Here is an 18,672-nt window from a genome sequence, read left to right on the forward strand (position 1 = left end):
TTTTTTTTTTTTTTTTTTTTTTGACAATAGCCAATGGCACTCTGCCACTCGTCCTCCACACAAATACATTTTGTTCTTATAACGCTATTTATCTATGAAAACATCAATAAATACAGGGAAAAAGTTCATAGGCTTTTTGGCCCTTGGATTATATGGAAGAACATAAAAAATACTTTTTCATCAATCAGAAGTGGAAAACAAAAATAATAATTTGATGAAGTGGTCATCATATCATTAAATTAATATAATTATATCTTAATCATATGAAATCAAAAAGATCAATACATGTTTATATTTAGACAAAAATAAAAAACCAAATCATAGAACTTTTACTTTTTACTTTTTTACAGATTTTTTTTTTTTTTTTTTTTTTTTTGGTAACACAAAATCAGAATTTGTTTAATAATAATAATTGAGAACAAAAAAAAAAACAGAAAAAAATCACAAAGAAGACGAAAAGAGAGGATCCAATTAAATATCGGATTAGATTTTTACTAAATTAAGACATTTGTCTGGTCAATCAAAATCAGCAAAAAGCAAAACAAAAGTTTGATCTCTTCTTCTTCATCATTAACATTAACATTAAGATTGCACTCTCTTGTCCAAATCTTTTTTTTTTCATGTGTCTCTCTTTAGATTCGAATCTTTACTCTTTCTTCCTCACGAGCTTCTCGTATCCTCCTCCTCCTTCTACCTCTTTCTCGTCTTGAGATTGTTCTTCTTCTCTCCCCCTGCATTTTCGGTTAGTGTTTCTGGTCAATTCTTTAACAATGCGGATTTGATAAAAAATCTCCGGAGATTTATATTAATGTTACTGTAGGGAGAATTAGAAGAGGAAATGGCTGGTTTATCATCATCATCAACGAAGAGGTTTCCTCTTTACGCTAAAGATTACGAGTTGTTTGAAGAAGTAGGCGAAGGTGTTAGTGCTACTGTGTTCAGAGCTCGTTGCATTGCTCTTAACGAGATTGTTGCTGTTAAAATATTAGATCTCGAAAAATGCAGAAACGATTTGGTTTGTATTCTTCTCCTCCTCAAATCTTTTTATTTGAAATTTTGTTACCATAACAATTTATACAAATCTTTGTGTTGTTGTTTTTTTTTTTTTGTTTCATGTAGGAAACGATACGCAAGGAAGTTCATATAATGAACTTGATTGATCATCCGAATTTATTGAAAGCGCATTGTTCGTTTATAGACAGTAGTAGTTTGTGGATTGTGATGCCTTATATGTCTGGTGGTTCTTGTTTTCATTTGTTGAAATCTGCTTTTCCGGAAGGTCTTGAGCAACCTATCATTGCTACTTTGCTTAGGGAAGTGCTTAAAGCCCTTGTTTATCTTCATCGACAAGGTCATATCCATAGAGATGTTAAGGTATATAGCAAAGTCTCTATCTTTTTTTATCTTATGTTTTGGATAGAGATCATTAGTTTGTACTTTGTTGTTTACATGGTTTGTGTTTTCTAGGCTGGGAATATATTGATTCACTCGAGAGGTGTAGTGAAACTTGGAGATTTTGGAGTTTCAGCATGTATGTTTGATAGTGGGGATAGGATGCGTACAAGGAATACATTTGTTGGAACTCCTTGTTGGTGAGTTTTTCTTACTTAGTTTCTCTGACTACAACCAAGTTTCTTGTTTTGAACAATGGAAATCTTTTTGGCTCTACAGGATGGCACCTGAGGTTATGCAGCAAATACATGGATATGATTTCAAGTATGTATGCGTTTTAACTATTCTCTATATTGCATAGCAATCACAAGTAAGTAAGCTTAAGTTATTTGGTTTTTTAACATTTTGTCTGCTTGGTATAACAGAGCGGATATATGGTCGTTCGGCATAACTGCGTTGGAGCTTGCTCATGGTCATGCTCCATTTTCCAAATATCCACCTAAGAAGGTGTGAGTCCTAACTGTGTAAAATTTCATCTCTACTGTTATTTTCCATTGTGTTTTTTACTGCAATCTAACTCTGCTGGTTCTTTCAACTATTTTTCAGGTGCTATTGATGACTTTACAAAATGCTCCTCCTCGTCTTGACTATGAAAGAGATAAGAAATTCTCAAAGGTAAGTGGAGATTAATGATGTACACAACTTATAAAGGTATATATTCACTTAGAAATTAAAGGAACTAACTGTGTTCATCATCTCGCAGTCATTTAGAGAGTTAATCGCAGCTTGCTTAGTTAAAGATCCAAAAAAGCGTCCAACCTCAGCTAAACTTCTGAAACACCCTTTCTTCAAACATGCTCGGTCTACAGATTACTTGTCTCGTAAAATTCTTAATGGTCTTTCTCCTCTTGGTGAACGTTTTAAAAAGCTCAAGGTGATGAGTTTAAGAGTTTCCTTATCTGTTGGAATTTAGAATCTTCATTACTTACCTTAATATATATATTAGTAGGTGTGTGTGATTTAAGCTTGTGCACTTTCTCTTATGTTGATTCTACAGGAGGCAGAGGCTGAGTTGTTTAAAGGCTTAAATGGTGACAAAGAACAGTTATCCCAGGTACAACAGATAACTACCAATCGAACATCTCTTACTCCTTTTGGTACTAAGCTATAATTTGTATGTGGAGATGCCTAATTTAGAAATCGTATATTTGCTTTCTTACAGCATGAGTATATTCGAGGAATTAGTGCTTGGAATTTTGATCTCGAAGACTTGAAGAGGCAAGCATCACTTGTAAGTAAGGTCACATTGTCTTAAAGTAAAACGTAAAACAAGTTTTTTATTCGCACTCTCTCAATGCTTCAGTGTTCTGCTATCAGATTCCAAATGATGAAATGTGCGATTCAGAGATTCAGGAACTGAACGCGAATGGGGAAGTCAGGGTTGATGTACCAAAAGGAAACACAGTGGTACAAAGGTCACAGACTATGCCTTTGGAATATTTCTCAGAAAAGGCAAGTTTCATTCCGTTCTACTGAAGGCAAATATATCTCTGCGTGCTTATTTTGGCATTTCAGTTAACCTCTCAACCGGGTGCATTATATAATGTACAGTTAGGAACTGCAGAGAAGCTCGTTCCTGAAGAGCCACATGTACTAGAACCATTAGCGGATACTACAAAGCAAGTGAAAAAAGCAGGACATGAGCCGGTAATTTTCAATTACAATATGTCATGCGCTTCTCGAGATTGTGAAACCTTTATCGTAATAATAATAGTTGTCAAATTTGGGAAACAATGTTTCTTTATCAGGAGAAACCAAAAAATGGATACATTGTTAGTCCTGTGAACAGAACACCTTGCGCAGCAACGGAAATCCTCCCATTGTTAAAGAGTCTCCTGGTTCAGAATGACATTCAGAGGGTGTGTTACGTTGTCTGCTTCTCGTGGATAAAAAAATGGTTATTATGGATTTGTCATTCTTGGCAAGAGAATTCACATTGTGTTTTGTTTTCTTGGCAGGAGAAAGTAATCAGATTAATTAGATATTTTGATGGAAGTGCAGGTATAATGTCTCTCATCATCTGTAGCTAGATTCTGTTTCTTCTTTCAAGTAAATAAGTGTTGATAGATATAATTCTCTCGTCATAATTTGTACAGAAACTGGAAATCCAATCCCCAAAACGGAAGGAGTGCAGATATATCCATCAAAGGAGAAAGATCTGCAATCTCAGGTTCAGTTTTTGGAGAAAAGGTAAAAAATTGTCATGACTAACTTCTTCATCTTTTTTTTGTTTGTTTGTTTTGAGGATTACGATTTGATTAGAAAGTTGAGATAAGTATGTTTCATGAGTTTGCAGTGTTAATAAGCTTGTAGATGAAGTTCAAAGAAGAAAAGAAATAAATAGTCAGGTAAACATACCAAAAGAGTCTTATATAAAGATTCATACTAGAGATGATGTGAGTAATCAATCTAACCAAAAATATGAATGTGTTTTGCAGCTAGAAGAACAGATCAGCTCTCTAACAGACAGCAACAGCATTCCTTAAAAAGCTTAACGGAGAAAACATGATTCTTTTATGTAATTCAATATTTATATGTAATAATTACTCTTGTTTTGATTTTTTTACATTAATCCATTAGTCATTATGCATCTAATGTCATATCAGAGATCCAGAAGCAACAAGAGTGAGTCACAAAACATAGCAATGGGCATTATTGGGTTTTTTTTTTACCAAATGTCTTTGTATTAGTAATGTAAAAATCTGGTTCTAGATACAACTAACGCGTAGAACACAAACAAACAAAAAGGGTAACAAAAGAAACACTACACTTTTTTTCTTTGATATAAGAGTGTTTCATTAGTCATTACTGCAACCTATATTTCTACATATACGACTGTGTGAATATGTTTCTTCTTGTTTCAAACCTACTCCTTTATGCATCATCATTCATCATCAGCTACTGTTTCACTTTGGCTACTTCTGGTAAAATCTGTAACGTCATTTGTCTTCTCTGCCAAGCAAAAAAAAAAACAAAAGAGGGATGATCAGTAGTTCGGTACTCTCTCATCTGACTTATTCTAACAAAATAAAGGTGAAAAAGATGCTTTTTTCACAAATCTATTAAGAAAAGTTATAGAGACCTTGCTCCATAAGCAAAAACATTTATTATTCAGATACTGACGTTGGAATATATGTGTTAGTAGAGACTTACCCCCTACTACTTTTTTTCTTCTAACGCCTCTGATTCTTGAGAATCTTGAAAAGAAGATGGTCTCCAACCACTTCCCTCATCTTCTTAACCAGCTGCTCTCTTCTCAGCTTCCGTTTCTACACAAAAAGAAACAGAATCACATTTCAGAAACCAGACTCATGGGGTTTGAATATTGAATGAAACTGAAATTAACTTATATACCCTAAAATCATCATAAGTTGCCAAGATCAAGTTCATTCTTGGTTGGTCTAGTGACTTTGAAAGTATAGACATAAGAACAGAGAAGCTAACACACGGTGACCTTCCTCTTCCAATTAGACCTGAAACTTACACAAAACACAAACATCAATTTCACTCTCTCTAACCAAAAAACAACACAAAGAATCTTGAATAAGTTTTGTGTTATTATTACCTCTAAGCCGAGGAGACTTGAAACTAACGATATAAGTCGGAACAATGTAAGAATTCATAGTAGAGCTCCAAATCACATACTTCCTCGGATTCTCAAGATTATCAACACCAGAATCAAACTGATACGAGCTTGGACAAGACTGCTTAGAACCAGCCACGATCACCTCAGGCTTACCAAGAATCGCACGGCATAACAGAACATGCTTTACACCTTCTTCATCACCTTCACCAACTAAAGCCCTGAAGAAAGAAACCATCATCAATTTCATCAAAAGAGAAAAACCAAAACTCAGATCTGAAAAAAAGAAAACTTACGCAACAAGAGAGTATCTATGATGAACAAGATGAATCCCAACACCGTGAGACCCAGCGTCTTTCTCAAACTTCTCGATCTCTTTATTACTAAACCCATACGTAACGATACGATCGATCTCTTCTTTAGAACCAGAGTACCATCCGTACTTAACGTTCGCGTCACCTTCGTTCTTCCTAGTCATAGCTTGGGTGAAAACTTTGAACACGGCGAACTTGGCTTTCGTTGTGATTCTCTTCTCTGTTGAGTTCTTGCGAACGGAGACGATCGTTGTTTCGTTGGAGAAAGAACCCATTCCTGAGATGAAACAGTTCTTGATGAGATCGTGTTCTAAGGTGTCTTCACGTAGAAGGATCGTTGAATCATTATTATCGCCGCCGGAGAAGTTAGGAGGAGGTGATGATGGTCTAGAATCGGAGACGACGACGGGGTTGAAGATTTCGCCGTCGTTATCTGATTTGGTTACGGATTCTTGATCCTCGATCTCCACTTGTGCCGCCATTAGAAAGAAGAGAAAGAAGAGAAGAGAGAAGAAGAAGGTTTCTTGGGGAAAAAGAGAAATGGGGGAGAGGTTTTGTTTCAATGGCGGTTTTAGGGATTTACAGTTTATAGGTAGGAGAGAGAGTGTGGGTGGCGTTTAAAAAGCGAAAACTTGGCCAGCAAGTTTGTACTTCTATATTCGTCAATTACTATTTTACCCTTTTAGACTATAATTAGAAATTGTGAAATCTTCAGATTATGTCGTGTTATTTAAGTAAATTGCAGATTAGGATGTGGTTATAACAGTGTTCTAAAATGCGGCCTACGCGGGTGCCTAGGCGGCGGTTATACGCTATGCGGTGATTGAGCGTCTCGAATTTTAGCTATGCGGTAATTTATGCGGTTTTAAATAATTCGGACGCCTAATAGCATTTAGGCGGATATTATGCGGTCTACGCGGACGCCTGTACGGATTCTAGGCGGTATGTTGACTAAAATGATAAAAAGTACTGTAATTAAATATTTTTTAAAATATTGTTTTTGTTTCAAATAAATATTATAATTAGCCTCTAAAGTCTAAACTTATGAAATTTAATTTGCTTCCAAAGTAATTATAAACTTACATTTTGTCAATTTTACAAATTTTTGAATGGATTATGTTTTTTTTTGTTTAAATTGTGAGATTATTATAGATTCTAAACTATTTTGATAGATAAGAGTTTTGTTTTATGTTTTTCTGAAATTAAAGTGTATAAGTTTTCATCCTATATAAATATGTAAATATTATTTTTATGTAAATATATATTTATATATCTAAAATATATAATCTGCCTAGATTCCGCTTAGGCACCCGCATATACGGTTAGGCGTTAGGTGTTTGTCCACTGCGTAGCAAGCGCATAGCGCGTTTTAGAACACTGGGTTATAATGATTTTTGTGACTAAGCAAGCTACGAGTCAATAATTTTAATGTTCTTTGAATATGGGAAAGGGGTAGAATGGGTATTAATTGGAATGCATGTGACTTGTGAAAATACCAAATAGAGTAGAATCAATCTTAAACCAAAAAATGCGTGTAATGGTGTAGATATTTCGAGGTCGGTTACATAATAGTGTACGAATTCTCTTCTATTTTTGTTAAAAAATATTGGTATATTAATAGATAACTTGTGAAATTGAATATTTTTCCATTTAGTTTCCTTCCACATTACATAATTCTGAAGTGTTGACAAATATTATTCAGATATACGATAATGATATTTTGAAAGGAATAAATATTCAATAAAATTATTTTTTTGAGATAGCATTTTTCATGTGATTACAGAACAAAAACAAAAAATCAAAATCAAACGATTATGACCCAAAAAAAAAAGAAGAATACTGTATTTCTAGATATTTGGAATTTGAAAAACAGAGTAAAATTCAAGAGGCCCAATGTGTTTGCCCAATCTGTTTTGGGCTTTTAAAAAACCACAGTAGGTTCGAATTAGAAAACACGTCATAGTGTGTGTTCCTCTTTCCTATGAATCCAAACGCGGCAGATGTATGACGGGTCGGATCGGGGAATTCGAAAGTTTGCGCGGTAACATGGGAATATTCCGAACGACGTAGTTTTGGATCAAACGGGGTTACACAAGACATAACGACGTGCCTCCAATGAAGAAGTGTATCATCATCATTCATCAATCACTAAACTAAATTCAAAAAAAAAAAAAAAAAGGAAAGATCATGTGGAGCTGTTACGTTTGTATTAACTTTGACATGTTCAAAATTTATAATTCCGTAATGGTACGCATTTCTCCAGCTTTTTTCCAGGTCTTCGATTTATAAACCTTTTTTTTTTTTGTGATTAGAAAAAAAAAATCATTGTTTATTACGGGATCTTGTTTTTTAATCAATGGATGCAATTTTAAGGTATAGTTTTCATTTTGGTGGGTTTCTTGGAGAGAGAAGACGATAACTCTGCTTCTGTTGGTGATTTTTAGATTTTCAGAAGCAGAGTATTTGCTAAAACAGAGAGCTTTCTAGGTTTTACGGATTTCAGTGTTACACGATATAACCAAGAAGAAGACAATGTCGGATTCTCCGAGTTCTTCTCCACCTGCACCGTCTGCTGATTCCGCTCCTCCGCCGGATAACTCAACCGGCGGATCCGCCCCGCCACCTGCTGATTCAGCACCACCTCCTAGTCCGCCGGCTGATTCATCTCCGCCTCCAGCTGATTCATCCCCTCCGCCGGCCGATTCTTCTCCTCCTCCTCCTCCGCCGGTTGATACATCTCCTCCGCCGGCTGATCCATCTCCTCCGCCGGCTGTTTTATCTCCTCCGCCAAGTTCTCCACCTCCACCCCCTCCGGCAGATGCTCCCCCGCCGGTTCCCACCGTGGTCTCTCCACCTCCACCGAAAGACTCACCGCCGCCGGAGTCGGAGTCCCCTCCACCTCCGGAAGTGTTTGAATCACCACCGCCTCCGCCTAATGAAGAAGACAGCCCTCCTGCTCCTCCGCCTCCGGAACAAGTACCTCCTCCAGCGTCATCACCGAAGGGCGGACCCAAGAAACCTAAAAAACACTCACCAGGACCTAAACAGTCTCCTTCAGCACCTACAAAATCTCCTTCAGCACCTACCAAGTCTCCTTCAGCACCGGCCATATCGCCTCCTGCTCCTCCTAACGCTACACCGCGAAATACCTCTCACGCATTACCACCTAAGTCTACCGCTGCTGGTGGACCGCGCGGAGTCCCCAGCAGCGGAATCTCTGTCCCGCCACCTCCAAGTAGCGGTGGCGGCTACCAAGGGAAGACTATGGTCGGTTTTGCAGTTGCCGGTTTCGCAGTCATTGCCTTGATGGCCGTTGTGTTCTTAGTCCGAAGAAAGAAGAAGCGAAACATTGATGCTTACAGTGACTCACAGTACTTGCCTCCTTCAAACTTCTCCATCAAATCAGGTTTCAATCTTGATCCATCTCTCTCTCTCATCTTCTTTGTTCGTCTTCAAGATTTAAAATGTTTATAAGCTTTTTCTCTTTTACTTCACTTAGATGGATTCTTATACGGTCAAAATCCTACAAAGGGATACTCTGGTCCTGGTGGTTACAATACACAACAACAATCCAGTTCCGGAAACAGCTTCGGCAGCCAAAGAGGAGGAGGAGGAGGAGGAGGCTATACACGGTCAGGGAGCGGACCTGATTCAGCAGTGATGGGAAGTGGTCAAACGCATTTCACTTATGAAGAGTTAATGGACATAACTGAAGGATTTGCTAAGCAGAACATACTTGGAGAAGGAGGGTTTGGTTGTGTCTACAAAGGTAAACTAAATGATGGGAAACTAGTTGCTGTTAAGCAGCTTAAGGTTGGTAGTGGACAAGGTGATCGTGAGTTTAAAGCAGAGGTTGAGATCATTAGCCGTGTTCATCATCGCCATTTGGTTTCTCTGGTTGGCTACTGCATTTCGGATTCGGAGAGGTTGCTTATCTATGAGTATGTCCCTAACCAAACCTTGGAGCATCATTTGCATGGTGAGGTTCTTTTTACCACTTTTCTCATCAGACAAGATTTTCTTGTGTTTCATATAGACATGTTTATAAAATACATGGGTTATGTTCTTGACAGGGAAAGGAAGGCCAGTTCTTGAATGGGCTAGGAGAGTCAGAATCGCTATAGGTTCCGCCAAAGGTTTGGCGTATTTGCATGAAGACTGTAAGTACTTAATTTGCATGTGATGGCAGTTTTTTAGGTCCTTCAAAGTTCAAACATAAGCTGAATCATGGCTACTTTGTTTTGCAGGTCACCCAAAAATCATTCACAGGGACATAAAGTCCGCAAACATCTTGCTGGACGATGAGTTCGAAGCTCAGGCAATAAAGCAAACCATCTTTAAAAAAAAAAAAAACATTTCCTCTGTTTGGAACTTTGGCTCTGAAGTTTTTCGTTGATGAGACATGTATTTGTTCTTACCTTTCTGTTTCTTGGTGTTTAGGTTGCTGACTTTGGGCTTGCCAAACTCAATGATTCAACACAAACCCATGTATCAACTCGCGTTATGGGAACCTTTGGGTAATTAGCTTGATCAAAGACTCTACTCCAATAGTTAACCAATTATAGTATCTTTAGAAAAGTTTGTAGTAGTATGATCAGGTGCTTAAACGTGTATATCTGATGAACTAGTTTGCTTGTAAAGTACATAAGACCCTATGTTATTGGCTTTTGTTTTTCAGGTACCTGGCACCAGAATATGCACAAAGCGGAAAGCTGACTGATAGATCAGATGTTTTCTCGTTTGGGGTTGTTCTCTTAGAGCTTATAACAGGACGCAAACCAGTTGATCAGTACCAGCCTCTTGGAGAAGAGAGTTTGGTTGAATGGGTAAATACTAATCTGTCTTGACATCTTAATACATGGTTTAACTTGCTCTAGTTATTTAAGTGACATAATCGATGATGAACTCACAGGCTCGCCCCCTACTTCACAAAGCCATTGAGACCGGTGATTTCAGCGAAATAGTTGATAGACGGCTCGAAAAGCATTACGTGGAGAATGAAGTTTTCAGAATGATTGAAACTGCTGCTGCTTGTGTTAGGCATTCTGGTCCAAAACGTCCACGCATGGTTCAGGTATCTTTCTAGTAACATAATTTTCCATAAACTACAACATGAAGAAGCACTAGCTATGACTTATTAACAGAACAATTTTACATGTCATGTTCTATAGTTTATCTAATCTGAAAACTTAAAAACAAAACTTGTTTGAAATAAGGTTGTGAGAGCACTGGATAGTGAAGGAGACATGGGAGATATCAGCAACGGAATCAAAGTGGGACAAAGCAGTGCTTATGACTCTGGTCAGTATAACCATGATACCATGAAGTTCAGGAAAATGGCGTTTGGTTTTGATGACAGCTCAGAGTCCGGCATGTACAGTGGAGACTACTCTGTCCAAGGCTCCCGGAAAGGTTCCAACGGAGCCTCTGCTGAGTTCACAAGGAATGAATCTGAGAACAGAAACTTTAATAACCGGCGGTTCTGATCCAAATATAGGTCAACAACTCCTTTGCCTTTTTATCACTCCTCATGGTTGAGCTCTCTGTACAGCATTAATACTCGCTTTTGTATTTTTTTTTTGTGTGAGATTCGTTTCTTGCTAGCTACCTTTAGTTTTGCTCCATAATGGTGGCCATTTGCCTCAAAAGACTTATTATAGGTGAGAACAGAAAAAGAGCAACAACAAAAAAGAAAAAGAGAAGTCACAATAGTTCTCAAAGAGTGATTAATTTGAATCTTGTTTGCTTTTGTTTGGTTCTCTATATGTTTATGAGTTTCGGATTTTTGTTGAGTGTGATAACATAAATGAAGAACTCCATCTTCTTATTTTTTTTTTTTTTACATATTTGAGCTTGTAATTGTTACTTGTCATCTAAATTTTTTTTGTTCTTGCTTGCTTTCATATATATAATCTAAGTTCCATACCAATATGAAACAAAACCAAACGACCCAAAAAAGACAAAAATCAAACAAACAAGAATACTACGATAAAGTAAACAAGCATGATGAAAAGTCTCTTTGTCTTATAAGACTGTTCTGACCGGAGTTTGAAGTGGGAAGTACCACCGTGTCTGAAGTGGCGGCCTTAAACATGGTGATCTTCTTTTTCCGGTAACTTAATCAGTACTCCATGTTTAATATATAACCGGAGGTGGTCTTTTCCCTCCTTTTCCTCCTCCTCCTCCTCCACCTCCTCCTCTCTTGTTATCAAACCCAAACTCAATGTCCCCTCCGTTTCGACCAGAGGGTTTCCCCATTGGACCAGGACGCTTCATATCGAAACCAAACTCCACGTCACCTCTTTCTCTCGGTTCACGCTCCACAGGTCTGATCTCACGGCTCTTCTTTGACGACGGTTTCTCATGCTTGGAGTTTTTGTTGCTGTTTTTATCTTTGTGTTGCTTTCCACCGCGGTTGCATAGCCTTCCAAACACACAAGCCAGTGCTGCTAAGATAAGGATCGCTGCTAGAACAATGAACACTGTACTGAACGAGCCACGTGAAGTACTAGAGGATGTAGGCGGGGACGGGGTATAAGAGGAAGAAGATGAAGAAGAAGAAGACGGATACACATAAAGAGGCTGCTGAAGCTCTTGTGGTTGATCTCCCATTTTTGTTTTTTTGATGGGTTTGGTTTTGATTCTTGTGTTGGTGAGATAAAATGCTTTAGGAGGTCTGTGATAATGAAGAGTACTTCATTGTATTAATAGTACTAGCCCTCCTGTCCATGATCATTTTTTTTTTTTTGTAAATAAAGTTCATGTGAGACATAGGTTTTTTATTTTATTTTTGAAATAAAGTTACATATAACTTATCTTTTAAATAAAGAAATATACTGTAGTTGCTTTTTTCTTTTCTTTTGATATCAACAATGTGGGTTCGTTTAAGAGATGCACTTTAGAGCAATTTCTGATTGCTTTGTATGAAGAGAAAGTGGGATTTTGGTTTAAGTGTTTTAAAGATGAGACACAAATTCATTGTTTCCAAGAAAGATAAATTTAAAGATTTGATGAGTGGGCGGATGCTTTACCAATCATTGACTCTACTCTTTAGGCGATTCCCAATTAATTTATACACATTTTTTTTTTGTTTCTCTATACTCTTCACTCTTCCTTCTCCATTTTTCAATTCCGTAGTGCTTGAATGTATCTTGTGTATTCTATATATAAAGTTGGGCTAAATATCAGGAGAACAAAATGATGATTTTCGAGTTTTTCAAATAAAATTAGGAAATGGATCCACTAATTCTACAAAATCCACCATCAGTCTTTTTTTAGTGTCGAGCGTTAACCCTTCCTTCATGTGAGTTTCCAAGCGGAGGTTTACTTTTTCACTTTAGTTTTGTAGGTTTAGTGTCTTTGTGAGAGTGGGGTTCCAACAAGTGAGAATGGAATGATATTTGTTTTTTCAACATAGGGATTAGTGTAAAACATATTTTATATTCGTTCTTTCACACTAATATTCTTTTTCTATTTTCTTTCAAACTTTTTGTCTCCTTGAACGTCTTTTTCTTTCTCAGAAAATGCTGAAAGTGTGTGTTCACAATGTTATTATCTTCTTATAAATTGCAATGGCATGGGATTATATTATGTATACCACCTTTAGATTTAAAACTTATACAAACCTTCAATAAGCATAACTCTCTTTGAAGCCTTTGAGCGCAAAACAAAAAGTCCATTCCATTGAACATTGCATGAATCTTTAAAAATACATCCATTCCTTGCTATGATTATATTGTGTTATCGATTATATAAATTAATATATCCATTGTAAATAAATTTAAAATTGGTACAAATTAAACTATATATATATATATTTTTTTTTTTTGAAAAATAATATTTTTAAAAAAATATCCGAGGGTGCTGAAGTTGTCACCATACCGGACGTCGTTCGTCGTTTGCTTCGTTTCTCCCTCGCCGGCAGCGTACCAGGATGATTCCCATGTCTTCCTCGAGATTGAGATCTTCATTGCCTTCATTCTTTTTGATTTTAAATTCAAAAAAGTTGTAAGAGAGAGTAGAGAGAGAATAAAAAGTATTTTTGAGAATATAATTTTGCGAAAGAGAATTAAAAAGTATCTTCGAAAATGTAATTTATTAATAAAATTAAAAGTAGTAATCGTTGTGGAATTGAGAGTAACAAATGATTATATTTTGCTTATATGACACTAAATCCAACTTGTTTAGTGTTGCAATCTTGATTGTTTAGACTTTGGTTAATTCATGGTGATGATGTTTCTAACATATTTTGCTTCAAGTTATATTTATGTGTTTATGTTATTAAAATGGCACATGAAGATTATTTTTAAATTCAAAATATAAGGAAATAAAGCCCTTTAAAACACAAATATATATATATATATATAATATTTATATTCAGATTCTACTATCATGAAAGAGTTTTTATAATTTATGTGTGGTTAAAAAAATGATATTGTACAAAGGATGTATTTAAATACTGATTATCCAGATATATCAATTTAAATACAATTGACATTTAGTTTAAAATTTTCTAATTATACTTCTTAGTGATATATTTATTCTATATTTTTTTAACTCAATATATTTATTCTCTATTGAAAATTCATAATAAAAGTATGAATAGTTACTTGTACAACATTTTAGATTGTGTTTAAATTCGATTTAATTATTTACGCCGTAGCAGATTGGTTTTTTCTTTTCTTTTTTGGCTAAACAAAAGGTTTGAAATCCATAATTTCATGAGGTCAAAAAGTAGAACATATTAATGAATTCCTTATCACGCCATTTTTGATACTCATCACTCATGAGCTTAAACAATGAACACTCTTCCATTGCTACCATATTGTGCACTCAATACAATCTTTTAGACTCATAATTAACAACTACTCGAGAAAATTAAATAAGATAAAGTAGATTGGTCCAATCTAGTGAATCCAAAATGTTTATGTCCAAACAAAATAAAGTAAATTTTCAATTAACACCATAGAGCAAAAAAGAGCCATCAAGTGAAGTGATTGACGTTTTTTCCTAGCGCGGTAAAAAAACGGCACGCAGTTTGATAAACGTTAGCTTCATCTCTTTTTCTCCGCGCCCAGCTAAAAAATGACACGTGGCAATCGTGTTCCTCAATGGTCTCTTTTGTCTGCTACACACACTAAAAAAAAAAAGAGAGACAAATGTGCCAACACTCTCGAATCCATCGCATCGCGATTCAAAGCTTGATAATAATTTCGTCTTCTTCTTTCTTGGAATAACGTGTTTAGGTGTGTAGATCACATGAGTTGCTTTGTGTAACACAAAACCAACATAAAGCTTCCATACGATTTAGACCCTTGGGGAAGAAAAAAAAAAAATCTGTCATTTTTAGACTTTTGTCGATCGCTGTTGTAAGATCTGGTCTGGGTCCTCGATTTCGGTGAGTGTTGTCGGGGAAAAAGAAGACCCATCTCTCACTTTAATGCCTCGCACAAATTGAGTCTCTGCTTCGTATCTGATTGTGATTTTTACAGCCTTTTTTCTGAGCTGTGTTTCTTCAATTAGATAAAAGCTTTTTGCTTTCAGTTAAGATAATCTTTAAAAATCCTAACTTTGGGGTGATTTTACTTCAATTGCGTCATTAAAGTCTGGGTTTTTGATGTTGTGGAAGCTTTATATACTTTAAGTGAAAGTTTAATTCTTTGTTTATGTGTATGAGTATGACCAATTTCAGAATGTTCAGTGTTGTTGTTGTTGTTTCTGATCCAGAGATGAACCTTTTGAATGTTGATTGCTTTTATATACATTTGTGCAGGGAATAAATGGGCAATCCAGGTACAGACACGGAGAGAAACAAGAATAATGTGGTCACAAGTGTGTTTGATCCTGCAATCTCTAGATTCGTTGGGTTTTCTCAGAAGCTCCAGAACTGTCTTAAGGTGATATACTCTGATTGATTTCACACATGCCTGTGATGTTTGTTTATCTATTAGAGGAGCTGAGAAAAATAAAGCATTTTTGGTATATTTTTTACAGTCCCAGCTGAAGAATTTGAAAGCTGATAAGCATGGGATTGGTTCTTCATGGAGGCGAGATAAAGAAAGCTCATCGAGCTCAATGCAAATTGATTTGGAGAAACAGTTAGGTATTTGGAGAGAGAACCCTTCGTGGACTGATCAGATTCCTGTCATTAAGGTGAATATGAGACTTCACTCCATCACATGGTCTCTTATCAAAGCGAGTTAGAATCCTGTTGTATGAGAGATAATAACAAGATTCTTTGCAGGTGAGTATTCCAAAAGGATCGCTTTGCAATCTCAAAGCCGAGGTGAATGTTGGTTTACCTCCTGATGCAGTCTATAACATTGTGATTGACCCTGACAACAGAAGAGTCTTCAAAAATATCAAGGTATGTATGTTTGCGTGTATCTTGTCCTCTGTAAGAGTTAAGCTCATGTGATTCATTGGCCTCGAAATCACAGGAGGTTATGTCGCGGAAAGTATTGGTAGATGAAGGGTTGAGGCAAGTGGTGGAAGTAGAACAAGCAGCTTTGTGGAAATTTCTGTGGTGGTCAGGGACAATCTCAGTTCATGTCTTGGTGGATCAGAACCGGGCAGACCACTCTGTACGACCTCTCTGATTACAACAAAAGTCTTTTTAAGTTTCTTGAATTGTTCGTGAAAAATGGTGGATGTGTTGCAGATGAAATTCAAGCAAGTTAAGAGTGGATTCATGAAGAGATTTGAAGGAAGCTGGCAAGTTAAGCCTTTGTTTGTGGACGAACATATGTGTGATCGTTTGAAACCGAAAACGTTGGATGAATATAACCGGTGCACTGGAGGCAAAGGGAGGATCGGATCTAAAGTGACACTAGACCAGCTAATACAGCCAGCGATTGTTCCACCTCCACCCATTTCTTGGTATCTCAGAGGAATCACGGCCAAGACTACAGAGATGCTCATCTATGACTTGTTGGCTGAGACCACCAGGATCCGTGCAGCCGGAGAAATGGAGGATGGTCACTCGCCAGGTGAGCAACGGATTGGAACATCTGGGGATATAAAGGGAAGATGGGCTGCACATAGAAGAACATCAAGGAGACGCCGGAATGACTTGTCTTAAGTCACAAAAGTCCATGATTTTGGAAAAATAGATACCTTGAGGATTTTTGGAACACGCAGCAATATAATGTTTGTTTTCATAAAAGATTCACTGGCATATCAATGTTGAAGAAGTTTACAGTTACCAGTATTGATGTGAAATTTAAAATAGACAACATTTCCAAAGAAATAACAGACAACATTTCCAAAGAAATAACTTCATTCATTTATTTTTGTAAAGAAAGAATTATCTATGCGATGAAAAAGATGAAGACATGAATAAGAAAGCAAAAAAAAATCAATCATATTAATCCAGGTACAATACACGAAAACTATTTAAAAGGGTTCTTCTAGTAAATTTTAGGTACAAGACATCTACTTGCACACGATCAGAAACATTCACATACCCCAATAGCAAAAAAAGGTTTCAGATAATATTTATAATCTCTTCTTTGCATCCAGAGAGATCCCAACACAGCAGACAGAATCATCTCGATGCAATGCACAATATCTCCCTCATCATGCCTGTGCAAGATGCCACACGACGAAAAGGTATAAGCATCACAGGGAAAGAATAAACCAATTCGTTAGATTTGTGTGTTTTGAAACTTATGTTACCTTTCCGGCAATGTTGTTGGAGAGCCAGTCCAGACCTTCGTACAGCCCTTCACCTGAAGTGGCGCAGGTGCTCTGAATGTACCTGTAGAACGCAAAAAACACACACATAAATATATAGAACAAACTAAAGGTTTCGATTTTTGGAACTTGTTGGGATGTTTTATTTACCAATGACGCTGACGGAGGGAGTGAAGGCCAAGCTTATCTGTGATTTCAGCTGCATTCATCGCATTTGGAAGATCTTGCTTGTTAGCAAACACAAGCAACACAGCATCACGCAGCTCGTCCTGCAATCAAAAAAGTTGCTAAGTATAGGATTTTAAACAGAAGCACGACGAAAGAATCTCTCTTTCTGTAGCACTGGTTACAAACCTCATTCAGCATCCTGTGAAGTTCATCTCTTGCCTCAACAACTCTGTCTCTGTCATTGCTATCCACAACAAAGATGAGACCCTGAGTGTTCTGGAAGTAGTGCCTCCACAATGGACGGATCTGCAAACAAGAGAAAATTTACTTTCAACACTTGTGGAAGACAAAAACAGATCAGACTGTAATGCAGAAAATGACTAGATATGGTACCTTGTCCTGACCCCCGACATCCCACACGGTGAAACTGATGTTCTTGTATTCCACAGTTTCAACATTGAAACCTGTTGATAGATTTTTAGTTCAGTCGCTACACAATCCTAGAGTTTATATATACTCATCAACACAAATAAGAAATCAGTATTATGATGTGAAGGTTTTACCAATAGTAGGGATGGTGGTGACAATCTCTCCGAGCTTGAGCTTGTACAAAATTGTGGTCTTACCAGCAGCATCGAGACCAACCATCAGAATTCGCATCTCCTTCTTGGCAAAAAGCCTGCTAAACAGCTTGGCGAAACTCAACCCCATCTTTGCTTCACTGCACAAACACAACAAAAGTATGGTTTCAAAAATCTCATCCACATTCTATATTATGAGAAAATCCTAAAAATTATGCATCAAAAATGCCAAATTCGATTCTTATATCATCTTAGAACCTGATCAATACCAAAAAATGTCACTTACGAAACATAAAATTTAACGAGATCAGCCAGATCCAAAAAGAGATTGAAAACATTCCTAAACCTCACGATCTCTCTGATCAGATCTTCAGCTTCTCAGAAGCTATTATCAGAAACAATCACAACGATTGAAAAAAAAACGGAAACGAATAGAATACGAAACAGATCCACCACAGTGTCAGATCGTAATCAGAATCTTCGACATACATACATATCTTGTGAAATCTAAACGAGCAACATCAACCTCAATCAAATCAATCCATCAAAATTTCACAAGAAACACAAAAACGCAATGCATATGAAATCGAATACAGATCTAAGCAGAACCTTATGATCTAAATTGAGAATGTATGAGCAAAGCTGAGATCTAGATTCAAAGCGTACCTACGAAGAACGTACCCGAGAGAGAGAGAGATCCAAATAAGTTTTTGAAAGAGAGAGAGAGAAGCTTAAGAGAAACGCGACGACGACGGTGAAATTGGCCAAAGTGAGGAGATGATTTTTTTATAAGGAGGAGAGGGGTACCGGTTTGTACGTCGTTTTACATGCCAATTAACGAAATTGCCCATTTGGAGTTTACGCAAATGCCCTTTTGGAA

At 36.8% G+C, this 18,672-nt stretch overlaps 6 protein-coding genes across 9 annotated transcripts; 3 read left to right on the plus strand and 3 right to left on the minus strand.

Annotated features, from left to right (window-relative positions):
- LOC104712590 (serine/threonine-protein kinase BLUS1) lies at positions 583-4,088 on the plus strand. Its single transcript, XM_010429518.2, has 17 exons — positions 583-742; positions 821-1,015; positions 1,120-1,374; positions 1,468-1,592; positions 1,672-1,716; positions 1,818-1,899; positions 1,999-2,067; positions 2,156-2,326; positions 2,450-2,506; positions 2,615-2,683; positions 2,770-2,904; positions 3,004-3,099; positions 3,201-3,311; positions 3,411-3,453; positions 3,549-3,642; positions 3,749-3,800; positions 3,891-4,088. Exons 2-17 carry the CDS (start codon positions 839-841, stop codon positions 3,936-3,938), a joined length of 1,629 nt encoding a protein of 542 aa, XP_010427820.1. The 5' UTR covers positions 583-742; positions 821-838; the 3' UTR covers positions 3,939-4,088.
- On the minus strand, positions 4,138-5,916 carry LOC104712589 (probable inactive poly [ADP-ribose] polymerase SRO3). Its single transcript, XM_010429515.2, has 5 exons — positions 5,332-5,916; positions 5,018-5,256; positions 4,807-4,925; positions 4,606-4,721; positions 4,138-4,404 (listed from the first exon to the last, which is right to left on the minus strand). Exons 1-4 carry the CDS (start codon positions 5,829-5,831, stop codon positions 4,626-4,628), a joined length of 954 nt encoding a protein of 317 aa, XP_010427817.1. The 5' UTR covers positions 5,832-5,916; the 3' UTR covers positions 4,138-4,404; positions 4,606-4,625.
- On the plus strand, positions 7,750-11,296 carry LOC104712592 (proline-rich receptor-like protein kinase PERK13). Its single transcript, XM_010429520.2, has 8 exons — positions 7,750-8,755; positions 8,849-9,328; positions 9,423-9,509; positions 9,597-9,667; positions 9,790-9,866; positions 10,028-10,175; positions 10,262-10,423; positions 10,566-11,296. The coding sequence occupies exons 1-8, from the start codon at positions 7,882-7,884 to the stop codon at positions 10,833-10,835; spliced, it is 2,169 nt and encodes a 722-aa protein (XP_010427822.1). The 5' UTR covers positions 7,750-7,881; the 3' UTR covers positions 10,836-11,296.
- LOC104712591 lies at positions 11,397-12,068 on the minus strand. The gene has a single exon (XM_010429519.2). It carries the CDS (start codon positions 11,959-11,961, stop codon positions 11,485-11,487), a length of 477 nt encoding a protein of 158 aa, XP_010427821.1. The 5' UTR covers positions 11,962-12,068; the 3' UTR covers positions 11,397-11,484.
- LOC104712594 lies at positions 14,459-16,560 on the plus strand. 3 transcript variants are annotated; one of them, XM_010429522.2, is made up of 6 exons: positions 14,459-14,891; positions 15,122-15,245; positions 15,343-15,501; positions 15,593-15,715; positions 15,789-15,932; positions 16,010-16,560. In XM_010429522.2, the coding sequence occupies exons 2-6, from the start codon at positions 15,129-15,131 to the stop codon at positions 16,427-16,429; spliced, it is 963 nt and encodes a 320-aa protein (XP_010427824.1). In that variant the 5' UTR covers positions 14,459-14,891; positions 15,122-15,128; the 3' UTR covers positions 16,430-16,560. The 3 variants fall into 3 exon arrangements, with proteins under 3 accessions (XP_010427824.1, XP_010427825.1, XP_010427823.1); XM_010429523.2 differs by having other exon boundaries at positions 14,460-14,594; XM_010429521.2 differs by having other exon boundaries at positions 14,461-14,746.
- On the minus strand, positions 16,688-18,575 carry LOC104712595 (ADP-ribosylation factor 2-B). Of its 2 annotated transcripts, none has more exons than XM_010429525.2 (7): positions 18,474-18,575; positions 17,775-17,932; positions 17,605-17,675; positions 17,398-17,517; positions 17,194-17,312; positions 17,026-17,107; positions 16,688-16,932 (listed from the first exon to the last, which is right to left on the minus strand). In XM_010429525.2, exons 2-7 carry the CDS (start codon positions 17,920-17,922, stop codon positions 16,927-16,929), a joined length of 546 nt encoding a protein of 181 aa, XP_010427827.1. In that variant the 5' UTR covers positions 17,923-17,932; positions 18,474-18,575; the 3' UTR covers positions 16,688-16,926. The 2 variants fall into 2 exon arrangements, with proteins under 2 accessions (XP_010427827.1, XP_010427826.1); XM_010429524.2 differs by having other exon boundaries at positions 18,459-18,551.

Source organism: Camelina sativa, chromosome 9 (assembly GCF_000633955.1).
Source record: "Camelina sativa cultivar DH55 chromosome 9, Cs, whole genome shotgun sequence".
NCBI classification, from domain to species: Eukaryota; Viridiplantae; Streptophyta; class Magnoliopsida; order Brassicales; family Brassicaceae; genus Camelina; species Camelina sativa.